Genomic DNA, 27,800 nt, shown 5'->3' with positions numbered 1-27,800 from the left:
CCAATCACAGGCTGGATCATTCAGTCGGTACAGTACAGTAAACACACAATTTACACTGTGCATTAATGCACAAATGCGTTTATTATCATAAAAAAAACTGTAATATAAAAGGTCAGGGGTTATGATTATTTTTTTGTGCCAGACACGTTACGGGGGCTGTTTACCTCTCAAAATCCTAATGTCACTCACGAGTGTAGTGTACTACTCCGCTACCGGAAGGGCGCCGGTTCGTATCCCCGCCCGAGCGCATGGCGTCGTTGTGTCCCTGGGCAAGACAGTAATGTTTAAGAAAAGAAATACGTGTAGAAAAAACAGGGAAATTTGAATTGTCAAGATTTCTTAACACAAGTAAACAAAGCATCTTAAAAAAAAACACTAACAATAGTGATTGTTTGCATACCACCTACACTTATTGAATTGTGGTATTTCTAATTTGACGATAAATGTAATCATAACCACTAATAAAACTAGTTGTAATACTTTATCAAGATTTTTCGGGGTCAAGATGTTTGAAATATTTGATTTGAGATATTTAATCTCTGTTGGATTTTATTTTTTACAGTCTATTTTGTGTGTAATCTGCCAATTTGCCCAATAGTTACTGGTTTACAATGCCAAAATAAATGCTGTGATAATGGTTCATTATAAAAAATAAAGCTAGTGGTAGGTACGTTTGCACAGTATTGTAATGTATAGATAAAATCAAAAACTTTTTTTATGAAATGTCACACTTTTTCTCCATAATTTGATAAGGCTTAGTAGGAATGGTAATTCATTTTGTCCTGACATTTGTCAGCATTAGCAGGTGCAAATAGTGACCACGTGTTGGAGGCCAATGTGGCAAAGTCCTCGGAGAAGGAGGACACCTCAGCGATAGTGCACGAGTCCAGGCTGAGGGATGACGAATCCGAGTTCGGTCGCAGTTGATGGAGATTCAGTTTGGACACCAGCGGTTTGCCGACTGTAACATTTCGCCTTTCCTCCACTTCTTCCTCCAAGTGGACGTAAGTGTATCGGAGACAGACGGCAAATGTGAGTTCCATCTGTAAGGCGAAACAAGCCTAAAAATATTAAAGGCGTTCATAAGGCGATTAGAGCTGATCATTATGAAAAGAGGCCTGACTTTGAGTCTCTGCAGGCTGCGAATGCGAGTGTACAGACTGGGGAGTTCAGGTGAAGGAAGTTGTTCTTTGATTAATAATAAACTGCCAGCTTCGAGCAGAGTTTCTTGATTGCTCTTCTTCAGGTCAATATCCACATCCTGCCATTAGAACACAACATGCAGTTAAGGAGAGGGAGGACAGTTTGCATAGTTCAGTATTTTGGTGTGCATCACGCTCCTGTTCGGAACATTCAGAAAGAGATTCTGCCAAGACATTCAATATCCACTCATCCATTTTCTATAGCACTTATCTTCTTTGAGGTCGCAGGCACATAATATAGACAAACAACTATCCACTCGTATTTGCACCTATGAACAAGTTAGAGAGTTAAAAAAATTATTTATTTTTTTTGTGGGGGATTGTGGGAAAACCAATGCAAATGCAAGCATGAGGAGAAAATACAAACTCCACACATGAAGGCCTGAGCCTTCAAGCCCAAAGGTCAAAACTGTGAAGCAGACGTGCTAACCACTAGGCCAAAATCTCCAATTTACGCTAACAATTACTATGTCAACTGGGTAAATTATTCCACAACATCACATGGCAGCACAGTGACCTAGTGGTTAGCACATCAGATCTGAGGTTTGGGGTTCGATTCTTGGTTACGGCCTTCCTGTGTTTAGTTTGCATGTTCGGATCTTCAGATAAGATTCTCCCCATCACATTAAAATAAATACGATTTTAAGTAAAGTGTATTTCCAGACATTATGTGGCAAATAAACACCTACTCTGTATTAAATATTGAATACTGCACTAGAAAAAGGAACACATCACCATTGTGTGTGTGATCAAACAATACCTCAGGAAAGTCAGTAAGCTGAGCAGAGCATGTCGCAATTTCTTTGGGCTTGTCCAGTATGCGTGTGTAGATGACCATGATGTTGGAGAATTCAGCAGCAAATCTACAGTGTATATTATGAGGAAATTTAACTATTATTGGGGGAAAATAACTGACATCATCTGTTTTCATACAAACCCTAGTTGGACCTTCACACCGCAGTCAAATCGGATGAAATGGCTCTTCGGCAGAACTGTAAAGATGCAAATGTGCACATTTGAATAAGTAGTGAAGTTTACTGTGGTAAGATTGGACTGAGTGGTTTGAATTAATGTACCATGAGCTACAGCCCACTGTAGGTTACGAGTCGAATATGCCACAGAGCAGTCCGATGTCTGAATAAGGTCAGTGAGGGAACGCCGCTCGGACAGATTACTGCGGAGCTCCAGAGCCTGCCTCCCACGCGTGATTTCAAAGCGACCCATGTCTGGTTAGAGGATGAAAAAAAGACAGATGGTCTGTTGTCATGAGATGCCCTATACAGCAAATACAGAGTGCAGAAGCGGTACAATTTGGAGTTTAACTAACAGTTTATGGAAATAATGCCTCAAAAGTTAAATCTTGGATTATTAGAAACTTCATGAAACCTCGATATATGTCACTTCAGTGAGCATCTAAAGGATTACCGGTAACTCCACAAGTGTGTTTTGCTTTTAATTTGGCTGTATCTGTGTGACTCCATCACAAAGATGAACCAGTGATGGCAAAGAGGAAAACTGTCAAGGTAACTAAAGAACCAGAAATGTAACAATAGGTTCTGGTATTAGCAACACTTCAGCAATACAGACCCTTTCTAAAAAAATTTAATAACATGGAAAAGTTTGTTTATTTCCATAATTCCATTCAAAAAGTTAAACTTTCCTAGATTATAGATTCACCGCCCACAATTTAAACAATTTCAATTATTTATTTGTTTATTTTTACATAATTTTGGCTTCCAGCTCATAAAACCCACAAAATCAGGAATTCAGAAAATTATAATACTGTGAAGAAATCAGCCCAAATTTTGCAGGCTATAAATGTTTCAAACTGAGTGTCACACACAAATCATCTACTAAACTCAAAGCACCTGCACAGGTTTCCCCAGGTGTCATTAAATTGCTTCAGTTTGGTTCAATTGTCTGAGCTGGGTTCAATACGGAGAAGACTGCAGACTGACAACTGGCCAGAAGACCATCATTGATACCCTCCACAGGATGGGTAAGCCACAAAAGTTCATAGCTAAGGAGGCTGGGTGTTCACAGAGTGCTGTGTCCGAGCATATCAACGGAAAGTCTAGTGGAAGGACAAAATGTGCCAGGAGAAGATGCACCAGCAAAAGAGATGACCGTGGGCTTCAGCGGATTATCAAACAGAAGATTCAAGAATCTAGCAGGGATCCAGAAAGAGTGGAATGAGGCGGGAGTCACAGCTTCAAAAACCACTACATTCAGACGCATATGGGAGATGGGGTACAACTGTCAGGTTCCTCGGGTCAAGCCACTTCTGAACCCGAGCCAACGTAAGAAGCGTCTCAACTGGGCCAAGGAGAAGAAGGACTGGACTGTCGGCCAGTGGTCCGAGGTCTTCTTTTCTGAAGAAAGTAAAGTGTGCCTTTCATTTGGGAATCAAAGTCCAAGGGTTTGGAGGAAGATGGGTGAAGAACAGAACCCAAGCTGCTTGAGGTCCAGTGTGAAATATCCACAGTCAGTCATGATTTGGGGTGCACTGTCCAGTGCAGGTGTTGGTAAACTCTGCTTTCTTAAATCAAAGGTCACCGCAACAGTCTACCAGAATGTTTTAGAGGACTTTATGATTCCTTCTGCTGAGGATCTCTATGGAGATGCAGGTTTCATCTTCCAGCAGGACCTGGCCCCTGCTCATACCGCCAGAAGCACCAAAACCTGGTTTGATGCCCAGGCCATCACAATGCTTGACAGGCCAGCCATCTCGCCGGATCTAAACCCCATTGAGAATCTACGGGGTATTATCAAGAGGAAAAGGAGAGGCACTAGACCCAAAAAGAAAGAACTGACAGCAAGCATCAAGGAAATCTGGGCTTCCATAACTCCCAGGCAATGCCACAGGCTGATTGCCTCAATGCCATGGCGCATCGAGGCAATGATTAAAGCAAAGGGATTCCCACCCAAGTATTGAAGATTAACAAATCGTTTTGGAAGTACCATATTTTGATTGATTTTAATAGGACCCTAATTTATTTATTTTTTTCGACAAAAACTGAGAAGTAAATGGTGATTTCTTCACAGTATTCTATTTTTTTAAATTCTTGATTTCATGGGTTTTATAGGCTGGGAGCCCAAATTATGTAAAAATAAACAAATACATACTTGAAATTGTTTAAATTGTGGGCCCCAAATATATCTCTGAAAGTTTAACTTTTTGAATGGAATTATGGAAAGAAATAAACTTTTCATCAGAACCAGAATCATCTTTATTTGCCAAGTATGTCAAAAACACACAAGGAATTTATCTCCGGTAGTTGGAGCCACTCTAGTATGACAACAGACAGTCAATTGACAGAGAATACTTTTAAGACATAAAGACATAAAAAACCCAGTCACTGAGCAATAAAGGGTTACCAGTAATGTGGTAATGCCGGTACAATTATTATTATTATTATTTTTTTTTTTTTTTGACAATGTGCAAAAAGATGCAGAGTCCTCTAGCAATTAAAGCAGTTTGAAATGACTAATAAAACAATAGTCTGGTGTAATGACCAATGTGCAAAGGGCGCAGAGATTTCAAGAAACGTGTGCAGTTTAAAGTGACTAGTAGTGCGATAATCTGGGACAATGTCGATTGTGCAAATGTTGCAGATGCTACTCAGGCACATGAGTGGCCAGTATAGGTCAACAACAGATATGCAAACAGTGCAGCGTGGCCAGTGAGTGCACGAGTAATGTATAATTGGCCCGACAGAGATGTGACAACAAACTCAAGACAAAATTGGCAGCATGTTGCACTGGAATTGTAAATTTCCATGGTATTCAGATTTTTTGGAAAGGGTCTGTATATACAAAATGCCGTGAGGTGACCGTATAACTCTGTAACACTTCTTATTCCTTCTCCATGACTGTCTTCAAATGGTGAGTAGACAGGTTCAGTTTGATCATACTGTATAGTGATTGAGTTTTCTTTTTGCATGCATGGCCCTTTAAAGTATTAAAATATTACTTAAACTATAACCTCCATCCATCCATTTTCTGAGCCGCTTCTCCTCACGCGGGTCGCGGGCGTGCTGGAGCCTATCCCAGCTGTCATCGGGCAGGAGGCGGGGTACACCCTGAACTGGTTGCCAGCCAATCGCAGGGCAGATACAAACAAACAACCATTCGCACTCGCATTCACACGTACGGGCAATTTAGAGTCTCCAATTAATGCATGTTTTTGGGATGTGGGAGGAAACCGGAGTACCCGGAGAAAACCCACGCAGGCACGGGGAGAACATGCAAACTCCACACAGGCGGGGCCGGGGATTGAACCCGGGTCCTCAGAACTGTGAGGCTGACGCTCTAACCAGTCGGCCACCGTGCCGCCTAAAATATAACATGTATACTTAATTATTCTTTATCAATTCCATTCGGAAACACTGAAAATTAGAGTAAGTTTGAAGTTCTTTTCCCTATATAACTAAGTGGGTAGTTAAGTGTTTAATAATAATGACTGTCATTTCATTTCCAGTGTTTGCTTGCAAAAGGAAGCAATAAAAAGAAAAACAAGTTCACCTGTTATCAGCCACAACACTGGATACGATTGCGCAATCTAATGACACCCAATACAAGAGCTCTAACATAAATTCTGCCTTTACCATAGATTATAATGCTCTGTTTTGATTGACAGAGAGGTACAAAATGTTTATTATTGTGGTTATAGTTTGCGATGGTGAGCATTGTATCTAATATTTTGCTTACAACATGGGATAATACAATAATATAAGGCAAGAAAATATACAATAACACAAACTAAAAAAAAATTAAATTATGAATTAAGTATACAACAAACTGAATACAGTTCCATCCATTGTTTTTCACCATCCATCCTTTTTCTATAGCACATGTCTAGGCTTGTTTAGGCTCACAGGAAGCTAGAGTGCATCCCATCTGAAAGTTAGACTACTCACTGGAGTGGTTGCCAATGCCTGTCAATCACAGGGCACATGAGCCAGCCAACCGCTCACACTCAAATTCACAGTATCACCTAGAGGGAACTAAATCCATACTGGATACATGGAAGTCAGGCAAGTGCAGTAACATTATTTTGATATGGGCGACAGGGGCAGTTGCCCGACGCTGCAATCTTGATGAAAACAAATGGAATTGGAACGTTAAGATGTCCCCCCACCACCCACTGTTGTTTTTTGATCGTACAATGACTGGTTTGGAACGAAGTGTTCTGTCAGCACCCATCCCCCCCGTCAACGAGAGACCTGGAGGCCGACATCGTAGGGTGTCGCACCGGGCGCATGAGCAGTGCTGACGTGATTATCCTTCTTGCCACTGAAACAGTAGCCTACTGTGTCTGTCTGGTTTTTATTTTGTTTGCGTGTCTTAATGTTCATTTTGTTTTTTTTTTGTGTTTCATGTGTATTATGTATGACCTTTTTTTCCCTGGAAGAAGAGATCTTATATCTCAATGAGACAATTCCTGGCTAAACAAAGAATAAAGAAAATAAAAAAAAATTAAAAATACAATTTCAAGCCAGCACTGTTACTGGGTGAGAGAACCATTACACCACCCGTGAGCCCTGAATAAAGTTATGGGGTTGAATCCTTAAGAAATGTGCAGATTTGAATGTAACTTAAAATTACAGTAGAATTTCTATAAGGTGTACTATAACATTTAGCTACATGAGAGGCAGTGGCGGTTTCTGGCATGTGCAGTATATGGGGTCGCACAGGCCAAAATGGATGGGGAGGCAGCAACACCAAAAACATTTGGTATAGCAAAAAATTGCTCTACCAAATGTTTTTAATTTTTTAATTTTCTTTTTTATGTAATGTCAAAGGGGGGTGTCTCACACAGGGTACCATTCAAACTATGATTGAAACTAGGACTTCCACTGATGAGAGGGGCACGCAAAACATGCATGTTAGTTTCATTGAAGATTTGAAGAAAATAGTACATTAGTGTGAATCTGAGTATACAGTATGTGTGCTATATGAATAGTCGGCAACCAGTTCCGGGTGTACCCGGCCCCTCACCCAGAATTAGCCGCGATTAGGCTGCAGCTCAACCACAACCCTAATGAGGACAGGCGGCATAGAAAACATACAATTTTACATACGTACCTTCTGCTACCCTGTCCAGCATGACCGTGACCTTCTCATCCTCGCAAACCCGCCGCTTGAGGAAGCTTATGAAGATGCCGTTGGACACACCTTCCCTCCTCACTTCGTAAGCCTCGGCATCGACACATCTAAATACAAAAAGGTGTTTGTAAATTGGTCTTTATATTACCGCGGGTATTTTTGCTTCAACTTACGTGGCGTATCCAAACACTATATTTGCTGTCACCTTCAACAGTCCGGGTTGGACGGCAACTTCGTCGTTTGGGTTTCTAAAGGAATTAAAACAGTTCAAGCACAAATATGCACAGAGAGGACGTAAGATAAAAGGCAGGCAACATTTAATGTGAAACCTTTTCCGGCACATGTCTAGCAGGAACACGTTGAGTCCGGTCTCTTTCTCCTGCATCCTGGTTAGTATATTCTGCACACACAAGCAGTGCTCTGATGTGTACGAGGCTGGCGCATCGATGGGCACCATGAAACTGTTGCCATAGTTCTCATAACCGTGACCGGCAAAGTAGAGCAAGCCTGTGCAAGAAGAAGGATGAACAAGGAAGGATGAATGATGTTTGTTTTGATTCTTGTAAAATCATTTGAATGTGGTCATTTGCAGTAATTACTCTTCCAGGAAATGTTGTTCTATACATATAGGGATATAAGCATTTATTTGATAGATTAGTTGTGTTATTAATAAATACAAAATTTAACAGAAAATCTGAAACCACCATCTTTCCTCACCTACTGGCCAGTGTGTAAATTTATTCAACCACAGAGTACCAAGCATTCATTATAAGTAAGGCGCTTATTAAAGCGGTTGCCTTTATTTGTACAAAAAAAAAATCATCATAAGTTTATCTTATTTGGATTTTTAGAAAATATTGATATAATAAAACCAACATGTGATAACACACACATTTACACATTTAATATTGTTATAATACAAATTGGTATATTACAATAAGTATTATACATCCTTACATCACATGCACTATTACTACATATATATATATATATATATATATATATAGTACAGTATTATGATAATACAGTACAATTTACCAGTGTCTTTACATGAATTGCATTTTTATAACATCTTTCTAGTACAGTATTTCAATCTTTTTCATTTAGATTAAAATAATGTATTATTTGAGGAAATGCAGTACAAGACAACATCTTTTAAAGCTTCTATGCCCCAAAGACGAACCGTAAACTCCTTTGCCGAGGAGCAGCAGGAACTCGGTGACGGCGCTGTGCATTTCCTGCCAGTTGAGGTCCAGCAGAGAGACCACCTTGAAGTCCATTTGCCTGAGGAGGTTGCTCAACTCGTGGACGTCGGCCATGGGAGCGGACAGCTGAGTGTGGTAGCGGTAGTTCAAGTTGCCGATCAGGAGAGCCACTTTGTCTGTGGCTGAGGAGGGAAAGAGCTTAAGTGACGATGTCACGGCGTTGCAAGAAATTCGTAACACTTACTGTATACGTGTCCAATTAGATTCCTCAGATTTCGTCAATCGCTAGGAACAGCCTTTATGGGCATACAGTATATCCATGGTCATCAGATTAATAAGTGTTCAATGCGACTACTTGGGCTGGGTGATATGTTCTTAATATAAAATCTCTTCCTTTTTTGCCACCAAAAACTGATTTTTGTCCCCTTTGCTTTTAGAAAAAGAAAATGAAGATGACATTATTTAAAACAAGTTTAGATTTTTTTTTCTTTCTTTCTGGGAATTGCTTTATTTCTCCTGATAACAAACATGTTCCTCTTGTAAAAATGCCTTTTGTCAAAAATATGTACTGCATGTAAACACGATCCCAAATTAATAAGCATTGTAAATGTTCAATAATTTAACATAACAAAATGAGCCATCAAACTGTAAGAATTGGTTGGTTCATATGTCTGTTGTCGAAGAGTAAGGCTACACCCCCTCGGGTCAAAACATTCCAACGGGGATAAATCACTGCTTTTGCAACGTCTAAATGGCTTTCGCAATGTTCAGCGTGATAAATTACTTGTCATATGGAAAACATTGTTGTCTTTTTCTTAGTGGGAATTATACTCACTAGTCACTTTGAAGTCACTGGAGGTGTCTGAAAAGTCAATAAATATGGTGACCAAATTGCTAAGTATCAACAGTGACTCTGCTTTTGCAAACTTGCTCCCCTGATCGCATCCATTGTTAGTGTAAGCAGTACACGACAAGTCCTTTAAACTAAGGAAACCGCTAAAAAAAAATCATCCTGACAAAAAAAAATAAAAAATAACAAATGAATCGATAAGATCACCAAGCCCTACCGATTACTTGAGTCCATTAGGACATTTGCAAAGCATCTAGGGATTTTTATAATATGCTGAGATTAAATAAAAAGAGAAAATTCTTTTTACCATAGAACTGCTTTGATAATGGTGGTGGATTGGTCATCTGTGGACATACTCCTGCACTGATGATAGGCCTATCCACTTCCTGGGATTCTATAAACATAAAAAAATGAATTAAATTTTTTTTAAATAAATATGCATGTGGTCTGCCTAGTTGGTCTATAAGCAGCATTATGCAAACAACTATTTCTCCATTTCAATAGCACGCGTCCTCATCAGGGTTGTGGTTGTGTTGGAGCCTATCCCAGCTGACTTTGGCCTGGAGGCGGGGTACACCCTAGACCGGTCGCCAGCCAATCGCAGGACACGTATTGACAAGCAAACATTCACAGTCACATTCATACCTACGGACAATTTAGTCTTCCGTTCAACGATTCCTAACATGCATGATTTTGGAATGTGGGAGAAAGCCAGAGTATGCGGAGAAAACCCCCTCAAATGCAGGGAGAACATGCAAACTTCCAATGTCACTGTCCAGATTCAAACCCCAAACCTCAGATCTGTGAGGCAGACATGCTAACCACTGTATCACCATTCATTCTATAAAAACACCATTAGGCTTATTTTCATGAAAGAAATGCTGAAGCGGATTTGTTTGTCCAGTGCTCTGTTTTTCTACAAATGTTTACACTGTAAAACAAGAATTAACAAGTGATGTACTAATGAACAAAGCAGAGGAAGTGAACATATCTTCAGTTCCTCTCTGCATAACTAGATATTTTGTTAAAGGAATACCTAGGCCGCGGTCAACTGCTACCCAGGAGGGATCAGTGATGGAAGTTGGGCCTGCTTATACGTAAAGGGAAAAACATGACATTATAGCTACAGAAATGTCATGCAATATAGATGAAACATACAATAAACCATGTTTTACCAATGCTGACAATTGCAGGGTCACTCCACACGTCGTGATACAAGTTGAACACCTTGCATCTGTATTGCCCTCTATGTGCTGTGGTCACACACGGGATCTGGAATGTCAGAAACAGAAATGATATTGTATTAGTGATGCACTGATACTTTATGACTACCGTCTTTGTATGGCAGTTGGGAATGCTGCATTGCCTGTACAGTTCACAAAGGTTCGTGATTAAGTTTCATTCTATTATTTCCTTTGACATAACCAGTTTTCTAAATGACAACAACTTGGAAGTCAACAAGCATCATGGAGCTGATCGCATTCCCCATTGGAGGTTTCACTGTGTTTTTCAAATTACAGTATGATCTAAAGATATGGGAATTATGACGTATGACTTACTTTGAGAAGACGAGCCTTGCTTTGTGGCATTGGAGCCGAGTTGTGGTACCACTGGCACTGGGCAGGAGGATTGGCCACGGCAGTGCACTCCAGGAGTAGCGCGTCACCCTCAGACACCACTTGGGACTTTGGTTGGTAGATTATATGCACCCCACTGGATGACCCTGAAAAGATGTTGCTGCTACATCCTGGAATGAGAAGATTTGAATAGGTTATTTCTTGTTCACTGGCTGGACAGGACTGTACCATTTTCATCCAATTCGTCACTGGAAACAGCGAAAAGGAAAATTATTTCCTGTATCTGCATTTTAACCCAAATTCTCACCAACATTTAGGCTCTATTTTCGTGACTGGCGCAAATCCATGGCATGGTAATTTCCCCCAGCGCATTTAAAAGTGGGACGTACACGTTGATGTGGGCGTGTTCACGGCTGACTCCAAATCCTGTCCAATCGAAACGGGTTCCTTCATTCCCTTTAAAAGCGGAGCAATAGTCTTTCCATTTGCAGGACACATAAACAAATAACCAGCCACACTCACGGACAATTTAGAGTCTCCAATCAATCTACCATCCATATTTTTGTAATGTGGAAGGAAACCGGAGGAACCAGAGGTGTTTGCTAAAAACTAGGATAGGCTCCAGCAAACCTGCGACCCTAGTGAGGATAAGCGCTGTAGAAAATGGATGGATGGATGATAACACTCTATTACGAATAAGTCATTCTACCAACATAAGCACGCTGTATGGCGCTAATGTTGGCTTTACAGTGCTAAGTCTAGCTTAGTACTGCTTAAATATTTGTTGAAGCTGGACTGCATTCTGTGACTATCACAATTACGCACTTTCATAACTTTGTACCACTATGAATGGCCATGTTTGAGAATCGTGCTTGCGCACGTCTGACGGGTGTGGCTTTGGTCAGACTCGAGGTGGAGGAGAGGGGATTAGTGAAGTGAGTCGAAGAATTGCAAACTTTCCATTTTATATATATATTAAAATACGTAAAATATATTTTTAAATACATTTTAGGCCCGCCATACACCAAGACGTGTCCGAAAGCGACTGAACTGTACAATGGCGAAGACTCCACGCCGCACACTAGTCAACTGACCCTTGCATACATAAGCAACTCGCTGAAACGGAAAAACTGCGATACCTAGTGCGCTTATCGGCATTATTGATATTAGCTGCAGCAAAATTTCAGTTTCTGCAATTCAATCTTTATTTTCAAATAGTTTTACATACTAGTTTGGTTTGCAGGGTTAAGAATTTTTTTTTTGCCTGAATGGTGCTTGTCAGCGTTTGTGTTTGAACTCTTCAAGTGCTGTAGAAAATGGATGGATGAAGGAGAGCGGGGAGGGTCATACCTGGACTTGTGCCGGGTGAAGGTTGAACCAAGCGCACCTGAGCCCACTGGGAGAAGACGCATGCGTTTCCATGGTTAACCCGACAGATGTAGCTACCCTGGTGCTCGGGGCCCAAAGGACACACAATGAGCTCAGGTGTGTGTCCAGTTGCTTCCAAAATCTTACACAGAGAAAGAGACCACTATAGTAATGATTTCATCTGAACTCAACATCTTTTTTTCAATAGCAATACTCACCTCCTCTTTGCCTTTGAACCACTGGTAACTTAGTCCAGGAGGGCCGGAGGCCTTACATGTCAACACTACCTGGCTGCCCAGCGTCGCCCGCTGGGAGCTAGGCTGTACTGTGACCCGGATCAGCTCTGTTGCTGTTTTACAAGGAGAAACTATAGCTAATTTTAGACAATAATGCTTCCAAATTGCTTTTTTTAAATGACAAATCCAACATACTATCCACAATTGGCAAAGTATCAATCTAACAATATGTTAATCATTGTTATTATTATATTTGTTTTATTGACACAATAACATGCACTTTAAAAAAAAGAAGAAGAAGAAGAAGAATTCATTGTGAATTCTTTTGCGGACCGCCAAGCTACGGTTTAAGAACCCCTATTCTCGAGTAGACATTTAGCCTGGTAGGAGCTTACCCATAGCGGTGAGGAGCTGCACAGCCTCCCGGTGATCAATCTTCCTCAAACACTGTAGCAGAAAGAGCATAGAACAAGATCGCTCGACCAGCAGATCTAAGAAGCTACGTCCCGGGCTTCCTGTTGCACTCAGCACCTGGAGCGAGCAGCTGGTCACATCCCTTTCACTGCATGAGGGAAGTTGAGTGTGTTACATAGTAACATTACCATGTTATTACTTTATATGGGGTGTTGGACCTAAAATTCCCAGAATTAATGATGAATTTAACTACTGCACACACATTTGTGATAATGTGATAACTGAGATGATTATTGTTACTAAAGAGCCTCCACAATTGTCCAGGGGTGCTGTGCTACAAGTTCCCCACATAATTAGATTTTTTTTTTAATGAACTACACATGCGGTGAAAGTGGTTTGCACATCTGTCTCACAATTCTGAGGTTCTGGGTTCGAATCTCAGCTCTGACCTTCCTACATGGAGTTTGCATGTTTTCCCAGGGGTTGTGTGTTTTTCTCCTGGTACTCTAAATGTAAAGAGTTCACGATGAGGACAAAAGCCCTGGTAAACACTCAATAATATACATCCATTTCTATCCTTCCAATTGTAGGAACAGTTTAGTGCAAGGACCTTTTCTATTCCACTGTGAACAAGATAAGCTCTATGAGGAAATTCTTTATTAACACATTCACTGCCATTGACGGCTTTAAAAGTCAAATATCCGTGTTAACTGGGAAGGCTGGCAGTGAATGAGATAAAGGGGTGCCCGGAGGATTTTGGAGCACTGTTAGACATTCCTGTAAACTTAACGTTATTTATCACATACCTTACAGTAAAATACTTTAGAGTGATTTTACAGTAATTAACTACAGTTTTCACTGCATAATGGAATTTTTGGTTGACATCACACAGAGAGTTATTGTATTTTACATGCAGCAGAATTGTGAAGCCATTTGCTCCATTGCACCATAAAAAGTTGAACTGTTGCAGTAATAAAGACATTATTCCTTATTGTTAATGAATGATAAGGATTAACGTAACATTGATCATGTGTGTTTATGTTACCCATAGTTTGTTGAATGTGCCTGACTAACTCTCAGGTTACATACAGTATACATTGCACTTTGTTTTCATGAAACCCTGACTGTGGGTTGTGTGCAATAGCGTGACATCCCGGTCAGTTCTTCTAATATAAGCATTTTCTGATTTTCTTCTTCTGCAAGCCAAAAGAGCTCCCTTTTATGTAGTGGAACTCATTACTGCAATGTATAGAAACATTGATTTGACACTTGTCATTAATTTACTGTAAAACCCTATAAAATGTCTGACACTGTGTGAAAGAAGACCTTTGGGATGATCCAGGACAGATAAGTAACACAAATGTCTTGAAAGTCTTGACTTTTTAGTCAGAAGAATGAAAGCTGTAGCAGGTGCACTAAAAAAAAAAAAGTCTAAATACGGTAAATTAGAACAATGTAGAAAAGTTCATTTATTTCAGTAGTTCAAATTAAAAAGGGAAATTCATATATAGTATTACACAGATTCATTAACTATATTGCTGGGAATTTCCCGCCATATATAATTTATTGAGATGCACCAGTTTTCACTTTCACTTGCTGTAGTACGTGTATTGGCCAGTAGGTATCCGAGTACTTTTGCCCAGAAAGTGTAATTTCACCATTAGCAGCTAGACCAAAACATCTCGTTACAATATAATTGATAATATAATTATGCAATTCTAAATGATTCGACGGTTTAGGCAAAACTTTGCTCTTTTACTCGATAAAGTCTTCTTATTTAGTATATATAGTACATACGACACGAGTGCCGATGGTGCGTTCATGGCCCACCTGCAGCGGAATTTCGGCTCTTCAGAAACAGCTTGGGCCAGCTGCCTCCATCCGCAGGTGGAGTTGTCCAACATCGTGGCCAGCCTGTCGAGCACTTCTACAGGCAAATTAGCGAGACTGTAGTTAAACTCCTCCATCGTTTCGCGTGTGAGCTATAAAAAGAAGAAGAAAAAGAAGAAAGAAAAAAGACACACAAGAGACAGATCACTGGGGGAAAAAAGGAGCACGGTGAAAAAAAGTAGTCCCAGTAAAATGTTCACCACTGGTGGGGGGATTTCCCCGATAAAAAAAAGGAAGCGAAGCTCTGGGTGGGTAAGATTGAATCGGCTCACCACTGACAAACTACAAGTTTATCACGATGTGAACCTTGTTTCAACACGCCACTCCAAATTCGCACTTCCGCCATCCGCGTTGATGTGACAAAACTCGTTTAAAACTTACCGAGTGACTCGACGTAAGATTTCAAACTAGTCGCGTGAGACGTCTCTGTTGGTTGTAAAATAATTGATGTGAGTCATTTTAACACTCATGAAGTGTGTGAAGTGGTTCCTCGGATGATCATCTCGGTTCCTCATTTAGTTCCATCTCCTGCATAAAGGGGTTGGTTCGCACGTGTTGCCATGGCGACCACACCGCGGTCAATGGTACGCACCAAGAGCGTAACCGACATTAAAAACAGAGGCGGCCGGAAGCGAAACTTGATTTGTGGGCTCTCTGTCGCTGCCATTAATACTGATTATCGATCATTCATGCTATAAACGTACTGCAGCAGTGTGTACGCTACAAGAGAAGACTTGTGCTGATTTACACATTCTAAGTGACTGAGATACTGAAAATAATCACCACTGACTCACTTTAAAATACAGTAGCATGCCTAAGTGTGCATCAAACAAGGCATGTTTTATTCCTGAAAACTATTCTCTATTTAATATTATAAGCTACTGTAAGACTACTGTACTGTTTGAACATTAACGCCACACTTAAACATAGGAAAACAACTGCTGAAATAATAATTCAATTAAAATGTATTGCACATAACTTTGATATAACAATCTACCTACCAAATGTTTGAAATCAAGCAGTTCTAAAGTTTAAATGCATTTGTAATGTATTTGTAAAGTAATTAAAAGTTAAATACAATTTAACTTAAATTACTTTGTACTTTGTAAAATTGTACTTAAATTACTATACTGGACTACCTGAACCTGTAATAGCATGCAGTTTGAATATTTGTGAATCTTTCATATACCACTAGAGGGAGTCTGCACTAGTGGTACTCATGCCTAAACATTTGAGAATCACTCACTTGGGTATGTAAAAATAACTTAAAATCTACAAAAATAGAGCAGTGAATAAGATAAAATGTCAAGAAAAGACTTGAAACATTTCTGAACAGGGTTACCTGAAACAAGGGGGGAAAAAATGGTTTAGAAAAAAATATAAGGTTGAATAATTAAGTCTTAAACTGTGTAAAAATGTGCCAAAACTTTATTAAAAAGAAAATCTAAATAAAATCATTTTACAAATATGAATCACATAAATATATTTTATATTGTGATGATATAATATACAGTAATTTAATAATGTTTAAACATTTATTTGTTTCGCTATGCTTCCCCCAAAATGAAAACAAAATGCTTTTCCTATTTTGGTTGTTTGCAGTTGTTAAAAAGGAAACGAGAGAGAGAATAAATGCTTTTAATAAGCCACAAAAATTTAGCAAGAAAAAAAACAATTATTTTAAAAACACACACCATGCATTCCAACGTCAAAAGATTATTCAGTTGCACTTCACATTACTGAATCTTTTTGTATAATCTCTATCCTAAGCAAATTCACTAAGCAAATTCTTAACCCTAAGCAAAATTTACTTCAAATGAAGTAAATTCCTCTTAGGAAATGGTTGTCATAATTTGTCACCAACAAATAAATAAATGCCACTTTCACAAAACAATTTAAGATGCTGCAACTAAAAACACAGCTGGTGAGTCATGATTCCTTCTCATTATAAGCTACTTACTAAAAATAGTTACAAAAAGGGATAAAAGGGAGGTTTTGTTAAAAATCCTTCAGCTTTCAGGCACTTAGGAAATCTGGAGGGATAATGTAGATGATTAACAAAAATGTTCAACCACACAAAAAAAAAATAAGAATAGCACTCTTGAATCGGTTCCTTAATAAAACAATAACATGATACAATAACACACCAATAAAAAGTACAAACTGTCACTGTTGACACTGCGTCGCCCTAACAAAGTCACCAATGACGAGCAGTAAACAAAGCTGCTTGAAAATTGTCAGCTTTTGGCCCAAAAGAATACATCACAGCATGGGAATAGCTAGATACCATGCTAAGGTGGCAAAGAAAATATAAGCCAAGTAAAGCCAAACAGTTGATTTTTTTGAGCAATGAAAGGATATCTGACAACAACAAAAAGTTATAATACAAGAACAAAGATCATTTAATGAACAGAATACTTGTTTCTGTGTGCTTCTTTTTCCTGAACATCTAATACTAAAAGTGAAAAGGTTTTTCACTTTTTAAAAGCTGCTAGTACTTCCCCTCGTAAGATGACCTTACTCTTATGACTTTTTGTTTTCATAAAATGCCTTTTTTTTTTTTTTTTGAAAAAAATGGGACTTCACTTTCGAAAAAAATACTTTATTCCAGTAAGATCTCGACTTGGCGGATGACTGGTTAGAGGGTCAGCCTCACAGTTCTGAGGACCCAGGTTCAATACCCGGCCGGCCCCGCCTGTGTGGAGTTTGCATGTTCTCCCCGTGCCTGCGTGGGTTTTCTCCGGGCACTCCGGTTTCTTCCCACATCCCAAAAACATGCATTAATTGGTGACTCGAAATTGCCCGTAGGTGTGATTGTGAGTGCTTATGGTTGTTTGTTTGTATGTGCCCTGCGATTGGCTGACAACCAGTTTAGGGTGTACCCCGCCTCCTGCCCAATGATAGCTGGGATAGGCTCCAGCACGCCCGTGACCCTAATTAGGAGAAGCGGCTCAGAAAATGGATGGATGGATGGAAGATCTCGACTTGTGTATATATATATATTTAAAAAATTCTAAGGTCCTAATACTCCTTCATACAGAGACATAGAAATATAGTTGAGCAGCATTTCAGTGCAGACTTCCCAGTTTTTGCACATTGAGCGACAGTTGAATGCGACTGAACTGGACAAGCAGAGACAAAAGATTCTATGACGCACAGTCTTACACCCACACTCCTGGCGATTGACCCTCACACACAAACTCAATACAACAGAAAAATTGCGACCCCTGGTGTTCTCATCAGGAAACAAAGTTTTGAGGAACCACATACCTTATACTGTACTGCATAGTTTTTATTATTGAACCACAAATAACGTGGCGCCATTGCCACGAGGATTGCCATGGCCGCTGTAGTTATATTACAATAATACAAAGTGAGAAAACAGGAGCGTGAGTGTGACTATTTGAAAGGCTCTTGGCAATGAGCGCCCAATTTATTGGCTCCACTCGTGCATTTAGGCTACAGAGACTCTCCATGCTTCGCTTTCTCATCCAGATGTACATATGAAATTATATACAGTAGTTGTGTATTATTGTATGCACTGTCTTAGTTCGGCCTAGTGCCGTCCGGCTTGATCTCGCGTGATACCAGGAAACATAAATTTGTGTTGTGAAAGCTCATGTTAAGAGATAACCTTTTTGATAGGCCGTTACATCTGCAACTTTGCGATGCCGTTCACCTGCGATTTAAAGGGGATATATTTTGCCAAACCAACTTTTTGTAGTACTTGGGAAGGTATATTGTCTCTGTGGTGCCTCAGAAAATATGTGGAATATGAATTAAAATCGTCCATGCATTCCTGAGTTCCAGAAATTTATCAAGCTTATCTACATCACGAGCAAAGATCTCAGACTTCCCTGTCCGTTCCAGACCCCGCGCTGTCACCATTACAAACACGTATTCTCACAAGTGGGTCTTAGCCAAATATGAACAAAGTGAATACAAAACTAGGTCAAACAGAAGTAGTTGTCAGAGGGGCTTTTCTGGACACGCGTATGACAAAACCAAGGATTTTAATTTTTTTTATTTTAAATAAAATTAAAAATTTTATACTAAGTCCATGTTAGAGAGTCATCCTACGGAGGTCTAAATAGACAAAATACGGGACCTTACATTTTGAATCGCAGCAGTAGTTGCAGAACCCCTCACACAAAGCAAAACTTCAGTCATGTTTGACCGTATCACTTGATGTGCAGCTGGCCTTATGTATAAATATTGTAGGAAGTCAAATGTTGAATGCAGCATTTGAAGCAGCAGGATTGAGTCTGAAATGTTGCATAAAGTTGTGAAGCAGGTGGAAGATGTTGCCTTTTTTGTTGATGATGTTTTCATACCAGAAGCCGGTTCCGGTCTCACCTGAGCAACAATGTTTCGGAGCATCCAAAAGCTCTGTGCATCCGTGTGTCTTCCTAGTTGTGCATAAGGTACTGGTGGAAGTAGACGCCTAAAAGCGAGCTGACCACCTGGCAGGCTGCCACCCACCAGGTGAGGAAGGCGAAGAAGCCCCTGAAGAAGAGCGGTGTGAGAACGGAGCGCAGCGCGGCTAACATCTCCAAAAGGCGCGCCACCGTGACCTGGATGTCCTCCTCCATGTCCTCGAATAACTCCTCATCTTCGTCCAGAGCGCCCGAGATGACTGGCGCCGCCGTGGGCAACGGCGAGGCGGGCTTCACGCCGGGGGTCTCGTCTGCACTTGCTCCGCCCCAAGAGAATCCCCCTGGAAGAGAGAAAAAAAAAAAAAAAAAACATCACTTATCAAAATTCAACTTTAAGAAATAATCAAAACTGTACTTATTGTTTCAATAAAAATGTACTGCACATAAATAAAAATACCCAAGTACAGTAACTTTTGAAAAACAAACAGTTCTTAAAACTTATATGCAAATATATTTCATTTAATGAATGAATGACTTAAATACAACTAAACTGTACTTATTGATTCTTTCAAATACCACTAAAGGCAAATACACTGAGAATTACCGGTCTATATCAAATGTATTACCGTAATTTCTCGTGTATAATGCGCATTTCCCCCCCAAAAAATTGTCAAGTCAATAGTGCGCATTATACATAGGTATAGGAAAAAGTTTTCAAAATGAAAAAAACTTTCCCATTTTATAAATGTATACCGACATCTAGAGGTTATGAGAAAGGTGTACACTTTCATTCTAATATGCCGCCACCTAGAGGTTATGAAAAAAGTGTAGCCTACACTTTCATTCCAATATGACAGGGGTATGTATGACTGCATATACTGTATATACAGTTGTGCTCCTAAGTTTGCATACCCTGGCAGAATTTGTGAAATATTTTATTTTTATTTATTTATTTTAAATATGATTGAACAGGCGGCACGGTGGCCGACTAGTTAAAGCGTCTGCCTCACAGTTCTGAGGACCCGGGTTCAATCCCCGATACCGTCTGTGTGGAGTTTGCATGTTCTCCCCGTGCCTGCGTGGGTTTTCTCCGGGCACTCCGGTTTCCTCCCACATCCCAAAAACATGCATTAATTCGAGACTCTAAATTGCCCGTAGGTGTGAATGTGAGTGCGAATGGTTGTTTGTTTGTATGTGCCTTGCGATTGGCTGGCAACCAGTTCAGGGTGTACCCCGCCTCCTGCCCGATGACAGCTGGGATAGGCTCCAGCACGCCCGCGACCCTAGTGAGGAGAAGCGGCTCAGAAAAATGGATGGATGGATGACTGACCAACAACCATCATTCATTTCTTTATGGTTATGTTTTGTTTAATGATCATGCTTTTCTGAAATGCTTGACAGTCTAATTTGAATCCCATTAAAATAAAATTAAATGTGCTTCGCCTAACCCTTCATGTTTTCTTTAAAGAATTGTACCCATCGTACAAATTCTGGCTGGGTAATCAAACATATAAGCACAACTGTGTGTTTTCTCGTTTAGTAAATAAAAGTAGGGCTGTGAATTTCAAAATAAGAGGAAGTCAATAAAAAAGTATTACATGTTCAAATAGAGTGCTTAACTTCAGAATGATTATTTGAAAAAAATACTTCATGTTTTGATCATATGGGTAGAAGCAAAATCATGCATTGTAAAAATGCATTGTACATTGGTAGAAGGGTTTTCCAGAAATTTGAGGTCAACTTTGGGGGTATGTATTATACATGGGCGCACATTACACACGTTAATGTTTCAGAAAAAACGGAAATAGATTTGTTTTCATGTTTGACACCACTCGTTTTGGATAAAATCATCTATCAACTGTCTGTCATAACCTCACTCACCGAAATGTCAGCTCAGGTAGGTTCATGAGCATAGATTTATTTATTTAATTAATTTTTGGCCCGGTACGGTGGTTGACTGGTTAGCACATCTGCCTCAAAGTTCTGGAGACCGGGGTTCAAATCCCGGCCCCGCCCGTGTTGAGTTTGCATGTTATCCCAGTGCCTTTTCTCCCACATCCCAAAAACATGCGTGGTAGGTTGATTGAAGACTCTAAATTGCCCGAAGGTTTGAATGTGAGTGTGAATGGTTGTTTGTTTCTATGTGCCCTGCGATTGGCTGGCGACCGGTTCAGGGTATACCCCGCCTCCCGCCCGGAGATAGCTGGGATAGGCTCCAGCAGCGAACCTGGTGAGGATAAGCAGTAAAAGAAAATGGATGGATGGATATTTTTTTGGGCTGCATTGCAGGTAGTTGTTTTGATAAACACCTTTGTGTGTATCACTATAAGAGATAAACACATTTGTGGCACATAGTTTCACAAATGTACGATTCCCACCATTAGCACCATTTTCCTTGATTTAACACACACACACTGGTAAATCCAAAACTCGTTTGAGAAGACATGGGTAAAATTTGACCCAGAACAGCTTCCTCGAAACTTTGAAGCACATGTGCATAAGAAAGACATTTGTAAATATTTGCATCGTTGTGTATTTTTGGGTCACTTCAGGAAAAGTCGTCAAATTTCAGGGTGAAAAAAATTACAGTTAGGCTATTTTTATTGCTGTCAAACGTCAGAATAAAAGGGTTAAAGTTGGCTGCTGTTGTTATTTCTTTGACCATGATTACCAGGTGTGTGTATAAGGTGGAATTACTGACCCAGTGCCTTGAGGGCCAGCGTGGAGAAGAGGATGAGAAGCACTGGAACCACATACTGGAGAGTCACTACGCTCAGGTAGCAAAACACACGTGTAACCTGGAGACATAGAGTGTTCAATTCAATGGATTATTTCAAACTCACGGTTAAGAAAATAAATGAAAACGCACACACTCGTGCACGCACACACACGCGCACGCAGATACACTTAAGTACAGTATCATAAATGGAGGAAATTAATAAAGGTAACAAAAATGAACAAAGTGGTGGTCTGACCTTCCTCTGAATGTCAATGGCGGCAATACGCCCAGCTTCCTTCTTCATTTGCTCCACCCACTTCTGAGCCAGGTTGAGGTAGGCCTGCAGGTGGTAGCGGATTAGCGCTAGCCGCAGGACGCACAGAGCCACCACGGTCCACAGCCGCACGCTGTCAAAGGCATCGCTGGACACCCTGCAAGGTGAGGTGAATTCATTCAAAAGGGTGCTCACAAGTGACCGTCTGGTTATGAGGAAAATGTTGCATGCACTCACAGAATGACAGAGGTTTTCCCCAGGGGCGCGTTGGCGAGGAAGTCCCTGGCCATGGGTTTAACCCACAGAATCAACACGACAACCGGAGATAGGAAGCTCATGTGTAGTAAAATCCTACAGGAGACATTAAGTGAGCGTTGAGCTGGAGTACCTTCGAATTTCTGCTAAAGGCATCATCACTTACTGAATGAGTGGACGATCCGAGTTCATCTGCACGGCATCCAGGTGAGTCTGAGCCAGACGCAATCCAGGGAACGCCATCAGAGCGCCGACGTAGGCGCAGAAGGCGGCCAGGCTGAGCTTCACGGTCAGCTTGGTGACGGGGATCCTTGACACCAGCATACGAGAGTGTACTGTGTTGTGGCCTCTTGAGTTTATGTTCTACACCCGCTAGAACAGTGAGGCAATGCTATCAGTCAACTTACGACCAGTCAGCGTAGCCCTGCTGCTTGGCAAACACCTCCAAGTTGTCGAAGAGGCTGGAAAAGCCCGACTCCAAGCCAAACTCCAGGTAGTCCTCCCGGACCACCAGTACCAGCATGGCTACCAACAGGCACAGGAAGCCGAAAGCGAGGCACACGGAACGTTCGCCGCCCTCCTCCGAGCGGAAGTAGTGGCTCATCAGCGTGTGGAGGGTTTTGCTGAAGGATTCAGGTTAAAGGAAAACTCTATCTCACACAGAGTACCACACCTGCAAAGCTGCGCTAATACAACAACACAACAGTGCGAGTAAAGTGTCAAAAAGGGACCAACAATGGGAGGACAAAGGAGAGTTTTCCAGATTTACAGGCATTTCACTTGTGTGAAAGGAAAGAGTGGAAAGCCGGGACCAGGTTTAAATTTGTCCTACTTCGCTACACTTCAGATCTCAAAAACACAACCAGTATCCTATCTCTGTTATGACTCTGATACAAAATCAGTAAGGGCAACACTTCAACTTTGCCATTTGTACAGAACATGGATACAGAAAAATGGCAGATGGCATTGTAAAAAGTGGCTACAGAGATCCTGCAAAATTTACACATCAGAGCATTAACAGAAGATCTGCCATATATCTGCCTTTGCACAGAGACCAGCAAAGTAGGATATTGCCGTAACTGGATATACTTTTTAATTCAGCATCCTGTCATCACATAAGAAGATGAATAATTGACTTAATGAAGAGAGAAGGCATGTTTGGTAGATTTTGAGATTCTCCAGAAAAGGATACAGGCCAAAAAGAACAGTGAGAACACACCAGATGGCGCCAATATTCACCTCCTTGCTGGCATCCACCACATTGTAGTAACACTCGGTGAAAAGGAAGACGCCAGTCGCATAGACGGCAAAGTCAATCAGCCACTGGTACTCCAGGAAGAAACGCAGCACTGAGAGCCAATGTATAAAGGAAAAGAAGAATAGTGTTATTTGCAAGTGCCTAGTGAGTGTTAGTTGGTTCATATGGTTTTGAGAAGCGTTTGTCAAACCAAGGGCGTCCATGGCATTGACTGGAGCTTTCTCCAGGTGAAGGTTGATGTCTCTGGGCACAGTGAGAGGCTTGTTCTCTCCATTTTGTCTCCTGAGAATACAACATCAACACATTCAATAATATTCCGGTATGAAAATGTAAAACCAAAGAACCATTCTGGAATTTTTACAATTTGTTTTCCTTAGTTCCTCATTAATTTCAGTAGCTCACTTCTAAAAGTGAAATTCATATTCTACAGATTCATTAAACACATTGGAAAATACTTTTCGGAAGGCCACTTCCTACCTAATTTCTGTATTTTTTTTTCGTTATAGTTTCTTATGTAACATTACAATTTCTTGACATGGTGAATTTGGGGTTTTTCATAAGCTGTACTCTATAATCATTAAAACTAAATAATATAATTAAATATTTCATTCTGTTTATTGAATGCATCATATACAATTTACACTTTTTGAACTGAACTACTGAAAGAAAAAATGTATTCGAAAAATATTCAGTTATTAAAATACACATCACAAAAAAAAGGATGTGTCTCCAAATTTTGCATTTTTCGTCATGTTTCGAATAAAAAGAAGATAACGCATTTGATTGGACAGTGATGCAGTGTTTGTGAGGTCATTGGGATAATACTAAGAACATCGACACCTGCAATACATGAATTTTCCTGCAGTCATTCTCTCCTGTAGTGTTTGTTGTCCCACCTGTCTCTCCTATTTGTTTTGGGCATCTGTTTCCCAGCGAGCGCACACAGCTCCCCCTCGGATGGGTGCTTGAACCGGAACAGACTTAAAGAAAAAAATCGGGAATGACAAAAATGTGTTCCCCACCCCCCACCCCCCCACATGAACGCAAAAGTAGCCTAACAGCCACTCACCTGCCATTGCAGAGGAGCCAGCGTGCAAAGGAGCAATGCGGCGCCATCCTCTGCATGATGCTGGCGGTCAGCAAACTGACCACCAGCTGGATTCCCATCAGTGCCTAGTGTCAGGACAAAACACATCAATTCAATGTCTAGCCAATGGCGCTTCTTCTCATTCGACAGGCAGGTCACGGATGAGCTGCAGCCTATCACAGCGTGGGTTACACCCTGGTGGTCACAAGCCAAACATAGCCAGAGCTGAGTGGGTGGGGGAGGTTGAGTGTTTCCAGGGACGACAATTTGCGCTACACTGCAGGTAAGTTAATTCCAACCGTACACAACGGAAGTCGCTCAACATGTTAAGAAAACACACACACAAATAGTTTCTTTTAAGAGTGTGCTACAAGCCAAGAGCGAATGAATGAAGCAGGCAAGTGGCTGCCGAGCTAAATTTAGCCAAACTTAAGCACCTGTCAGTGCTGCTGCAGGCGTTAGCTCGTTAGCATTAGCACGCTGGCCAAAGACGTCATTGTCAAACCTACCAGCTGTTAGTCAAATTACTGTAAATTAACGTTACCATTTTTTTTATTTTTTTCCGAATTAGGTGCTCGCTCCGACGAAGAGCAGCAGAGACTTTCCAAGCGGTGACGACAGCTGAAGAAGGGACATGTGAAGCTTCTTCTTCGTCGTCTCTGACGTAAGCGGCAATGTGCGCGTTGGCCGCTTGACAGATGTTGCTGCCCCCGAGCGTTTGGCGGGGGGAATCGCTTCAGCGTCCCGCATGTGGCCGCGAGGTCAAGCGTTGCCTTCAAATACTCTGTGAATTTCATCAACTAGTAAAAACTGCATTATTGTCACACCGGTGGTAGGTCTTGTAGTTAGTCTATGAAACATATCCAACACTGTTTAATGTAAGTTAATATACGTTTCTGTTTCTGACCTTAAATAGATTAACATCAAACATTAACATTAATGAATATAATTTCAAAATCTGTGTTTTGCTAGTAATGTGACGTTAGAGTTGCCAAAAATGTACTCCCGTAAGAGTACTGTTACTTTAAATAACATATGACGTCACCCAAGTAACAGTAAAATGTAGTCCTCCAAGTAATTATTTGAGTATTTAGTGATAAGATACTCAAGTACTATCAGAGCATTGACATCAAATAGACAAAAATGCAAAATAGGAATGTGTAAATTCAGATATTTCCCAACAACATCACTTCTTTAACGAAAACAATAATGAATTTAATCCTTATGAAATTCCCAAAAAATCCAAATTATTCCAAATTCCGGGTTCAATCCCCGGCCCCGCCTGTGTGGAGTTTGCATGTTCTCCCCCTGCCTGCGTGGGTTTTCTCCGGGTACTCCGGTTTCCTCCCACATCCCAAAAACATGCATTAATTGGAGACTCTAAATTGCCCGTAGGTGTGACTGTGAGTGCGAATGGTTGTTTGTTTGTACGCTATCTGCAAAAGAGCGACATCCTGCCTTCCAGTGATATACAGTCATGGATTATATTATTGAACTACGAAGATAAAAGTCATTCATCCATCCATCCATCCGTCCATTTTCTGAGCCGCTTCTCCTCACTAGGGTCGCGGGTGTGCTGGAGCCTATCCCAGCTGTCATCGGGCAGGAGGCGGGGTACACCCTGAACTGGTTGCCAGCCAATCGCAGGGCACATAGGAACAAACAACCATTCGCACTCAGAGTCATGCCTACGGGCAATTTAGAGTCTCCAATTCATGCATGTTTTTGGGATGTGGGAGGAAACCGGAGTGCCCGGAGAAAACCCACGCAGGCACGGGGAGAACATGCAAACTCCACACAGGCGGGGCCGGGGATTGAACCCGGGTCCTCAGAACTGTGAGGCTGACGCTCTAACCAGTCGGCCACCGTGTAAAAGTCATTCATAATAACGAAAATAAATTTGAAAGGAAAAAAAACAACATCGATGATGTGATGATAGATGTTGTAATCCCATTCACTTGCAAATTGACATTTGGAATCGCAGCCAAACTAGCTGCAGATGTTCAACAACTAATCAAAACTAGTTGCCGATGCGAATAGTTCAGTGGTGTTCGGTCACGTTCTGTGTTCAACTGGCTGTGATGAGAATATATTCCAATTTTTTTTGTTTTTGTTTATGAAGCAGCAACAAAATGATTTACTGATTATATTGGCTTTTAAAAAGAGAAATACAAACCAGATTATTTGTAACTTTAAACTACAATTATCTGTCTTATTTTTTTTGTATCAATACATCGCACCATCGTATTTACAAATGATAATCTCATCATTTCATGCTTCCTCCAACATGTAATTTTACGTTTGGTTAGGTAAAAATGAGCATTAGGCTAATGATTAGGCTTAAAGTCTCTGATACGCTCCTCTGGCTAGTTATCTGGTAATGCCGGTACAATTTTTTTTTTGGGGACAATTGTGCAAAAAGATGTCCTCTAGCACTTAGAGCAGTTCGAATGACTAATATAGCAATAGTCGGGTGCAATGACCATTGTGCAAAGGGTGCCGAGACTTCAAGTGAGTAGTGCGCTAATCTGGGACAATGTTGATTGTGCAAATGTTGCAGATACTCCTCAATCAGTGTGCAAATGGAACAGATGCATGAGTGGCCAGTATTGGTCAACAACAGATATGCAATTAGTGCAGCGTGGCAAGACTACTACAATGAGTGCACAAGTAATATATAATTGCCCCGACATAAATGTGACAGCAAAGTCAGACAAAAAAATTGGCAGCATGTTGCAATGGAATTGTAGGCCGGAAGAGCCGGTGACCGGGATGTGGAGGGTCCGAGAGGATTTTGCACGTGCAAGTCTTCAAGGGTGGGTAGGGGGGTACCGACAATCCTTTCAGTAGTTTTGATTGTTCGTTGCAGTCGGAGTTTGTCCTTTTTTGTAGCAGCACCAAACCAGACTGTGATAGAAGAACACATGACTGATTCGATGACCGCTGTGTAGAGCTGCATCTCTAACTAAAATTGCAGCAAA

At 40.8% G+C, this 27,800-nt stretch overlaps 2 protein-coding genes across 9 annotated transcripts; both read right to left on the bottom strand.

Annotated features, from left to right (window-relative positions):
- Window positions 1–61: 61 nt before the first annotated feature.
- On the bottom strand, window positions 62–15,409 carry malt2 (MALT paracaspase 2). 8 transcript variants are annotated; one of them, XM_061778520.1, is made up of 19 exons: window positions 15,232–15,409; window positions 14,791–14,942; window positions 12,942–13,108; window positions 12,529–12,677; window positions 12,293–12,452; window positions 10,925–11,112; window positions 10,541–10,637; window positions 10,402–10,455; window positions 9,673–9,759; window positions 9,351–9,377; window positions 8,494–8,697; window positions 7,640–7,817; window positions 7,484–7,558; window positions 7,290–7,417; window positions 2,279–2,428; window positions 2,140–2,194; window positions 1,963–2,065; window positions 1,124–1,261; window positions 62–1,043 (listed from the first exon to the last, which is right to left on the bottom strand). In XM_061778520.1, the coding sequence occupies exons 2-19, from the start codon at window positions 14,925–14,927 to the stop codon at window positions 756–758; spliced, it is 2,385 nt and encodes a 794-aa protein (XP_061634504.1). In that variant the 5' UTR covers window positions 14,928–14,942; window positions 15,232–15,409; the 3' UTR covers window positions 62–755. The 8 variants fall into 8 exon arrangements, with proteins under 8 accessions (XP_061634504.1, XP_061634505.1, XP_061634506.1 ...); XM_061778521.1 differs by having other exon boundaries at window positions 10,402–10,452; XM_061778522.1 differs by having other exon boundaries at window positions 12,529–12,659; window positions 15,232–15,408.
- A 1,065-nt stretch (window positions 15,410–16,474) lies between these two features.
- Window positions 16,475–25,661, bottom strand: tmem161a (transmembrane protein 161A). The gene is made up of 11 exons (XM_061779459.1): window positions 25,364–25,661; window positions 24,802–24,905; window positions 24,629–24,712; window positions 23,923–24,014; window positions 23,667–23,823; window positions 22,882–23,097; window positions 22,641–22,784; window positions 22,457–22,570; window positions 22,202–22,376; window positions 21,928–22,024; window positions 16,475–19,567 (listed from the first exon to the last, which is right to left on the bottom strand). The coding sequence occupies exons 1-11, from the start codon at window positions 25,364–25,366 to the stop codon at window positions 19,260–19,262; spliced, it is 1,494 nt and encodes a 497-aa protein (XP_061635443.1). The 5' UTR covers window positions 25,367–25,661; the 3' UTR covers window positions 16,475–19,259.
- Between the last annotated feature and the right edge of the window lie 2,139 nt (window positions 25,662–27,800).

This window comes from Phyllopteryx taeniolatus, chromosome 7 (genome assembly GCF_024500385.1).
Source record: "Phyllopteryx taeniolatus isolate TA_2022b chromosome 7, UOR_Ptae_1.2, whole genome shotgun sequence".
NCBI lineage: Eukaryota > Metazoa > Chordata > Actinopteri > Syngnathiformes > Syngnathidae > Phyllopteryx > Phyllopteryx taeniolatus.
Note: the sequence above shows the minus strand (reverse complement) of the source record. Positions and strands in the feature narration are given on the sequence as shown.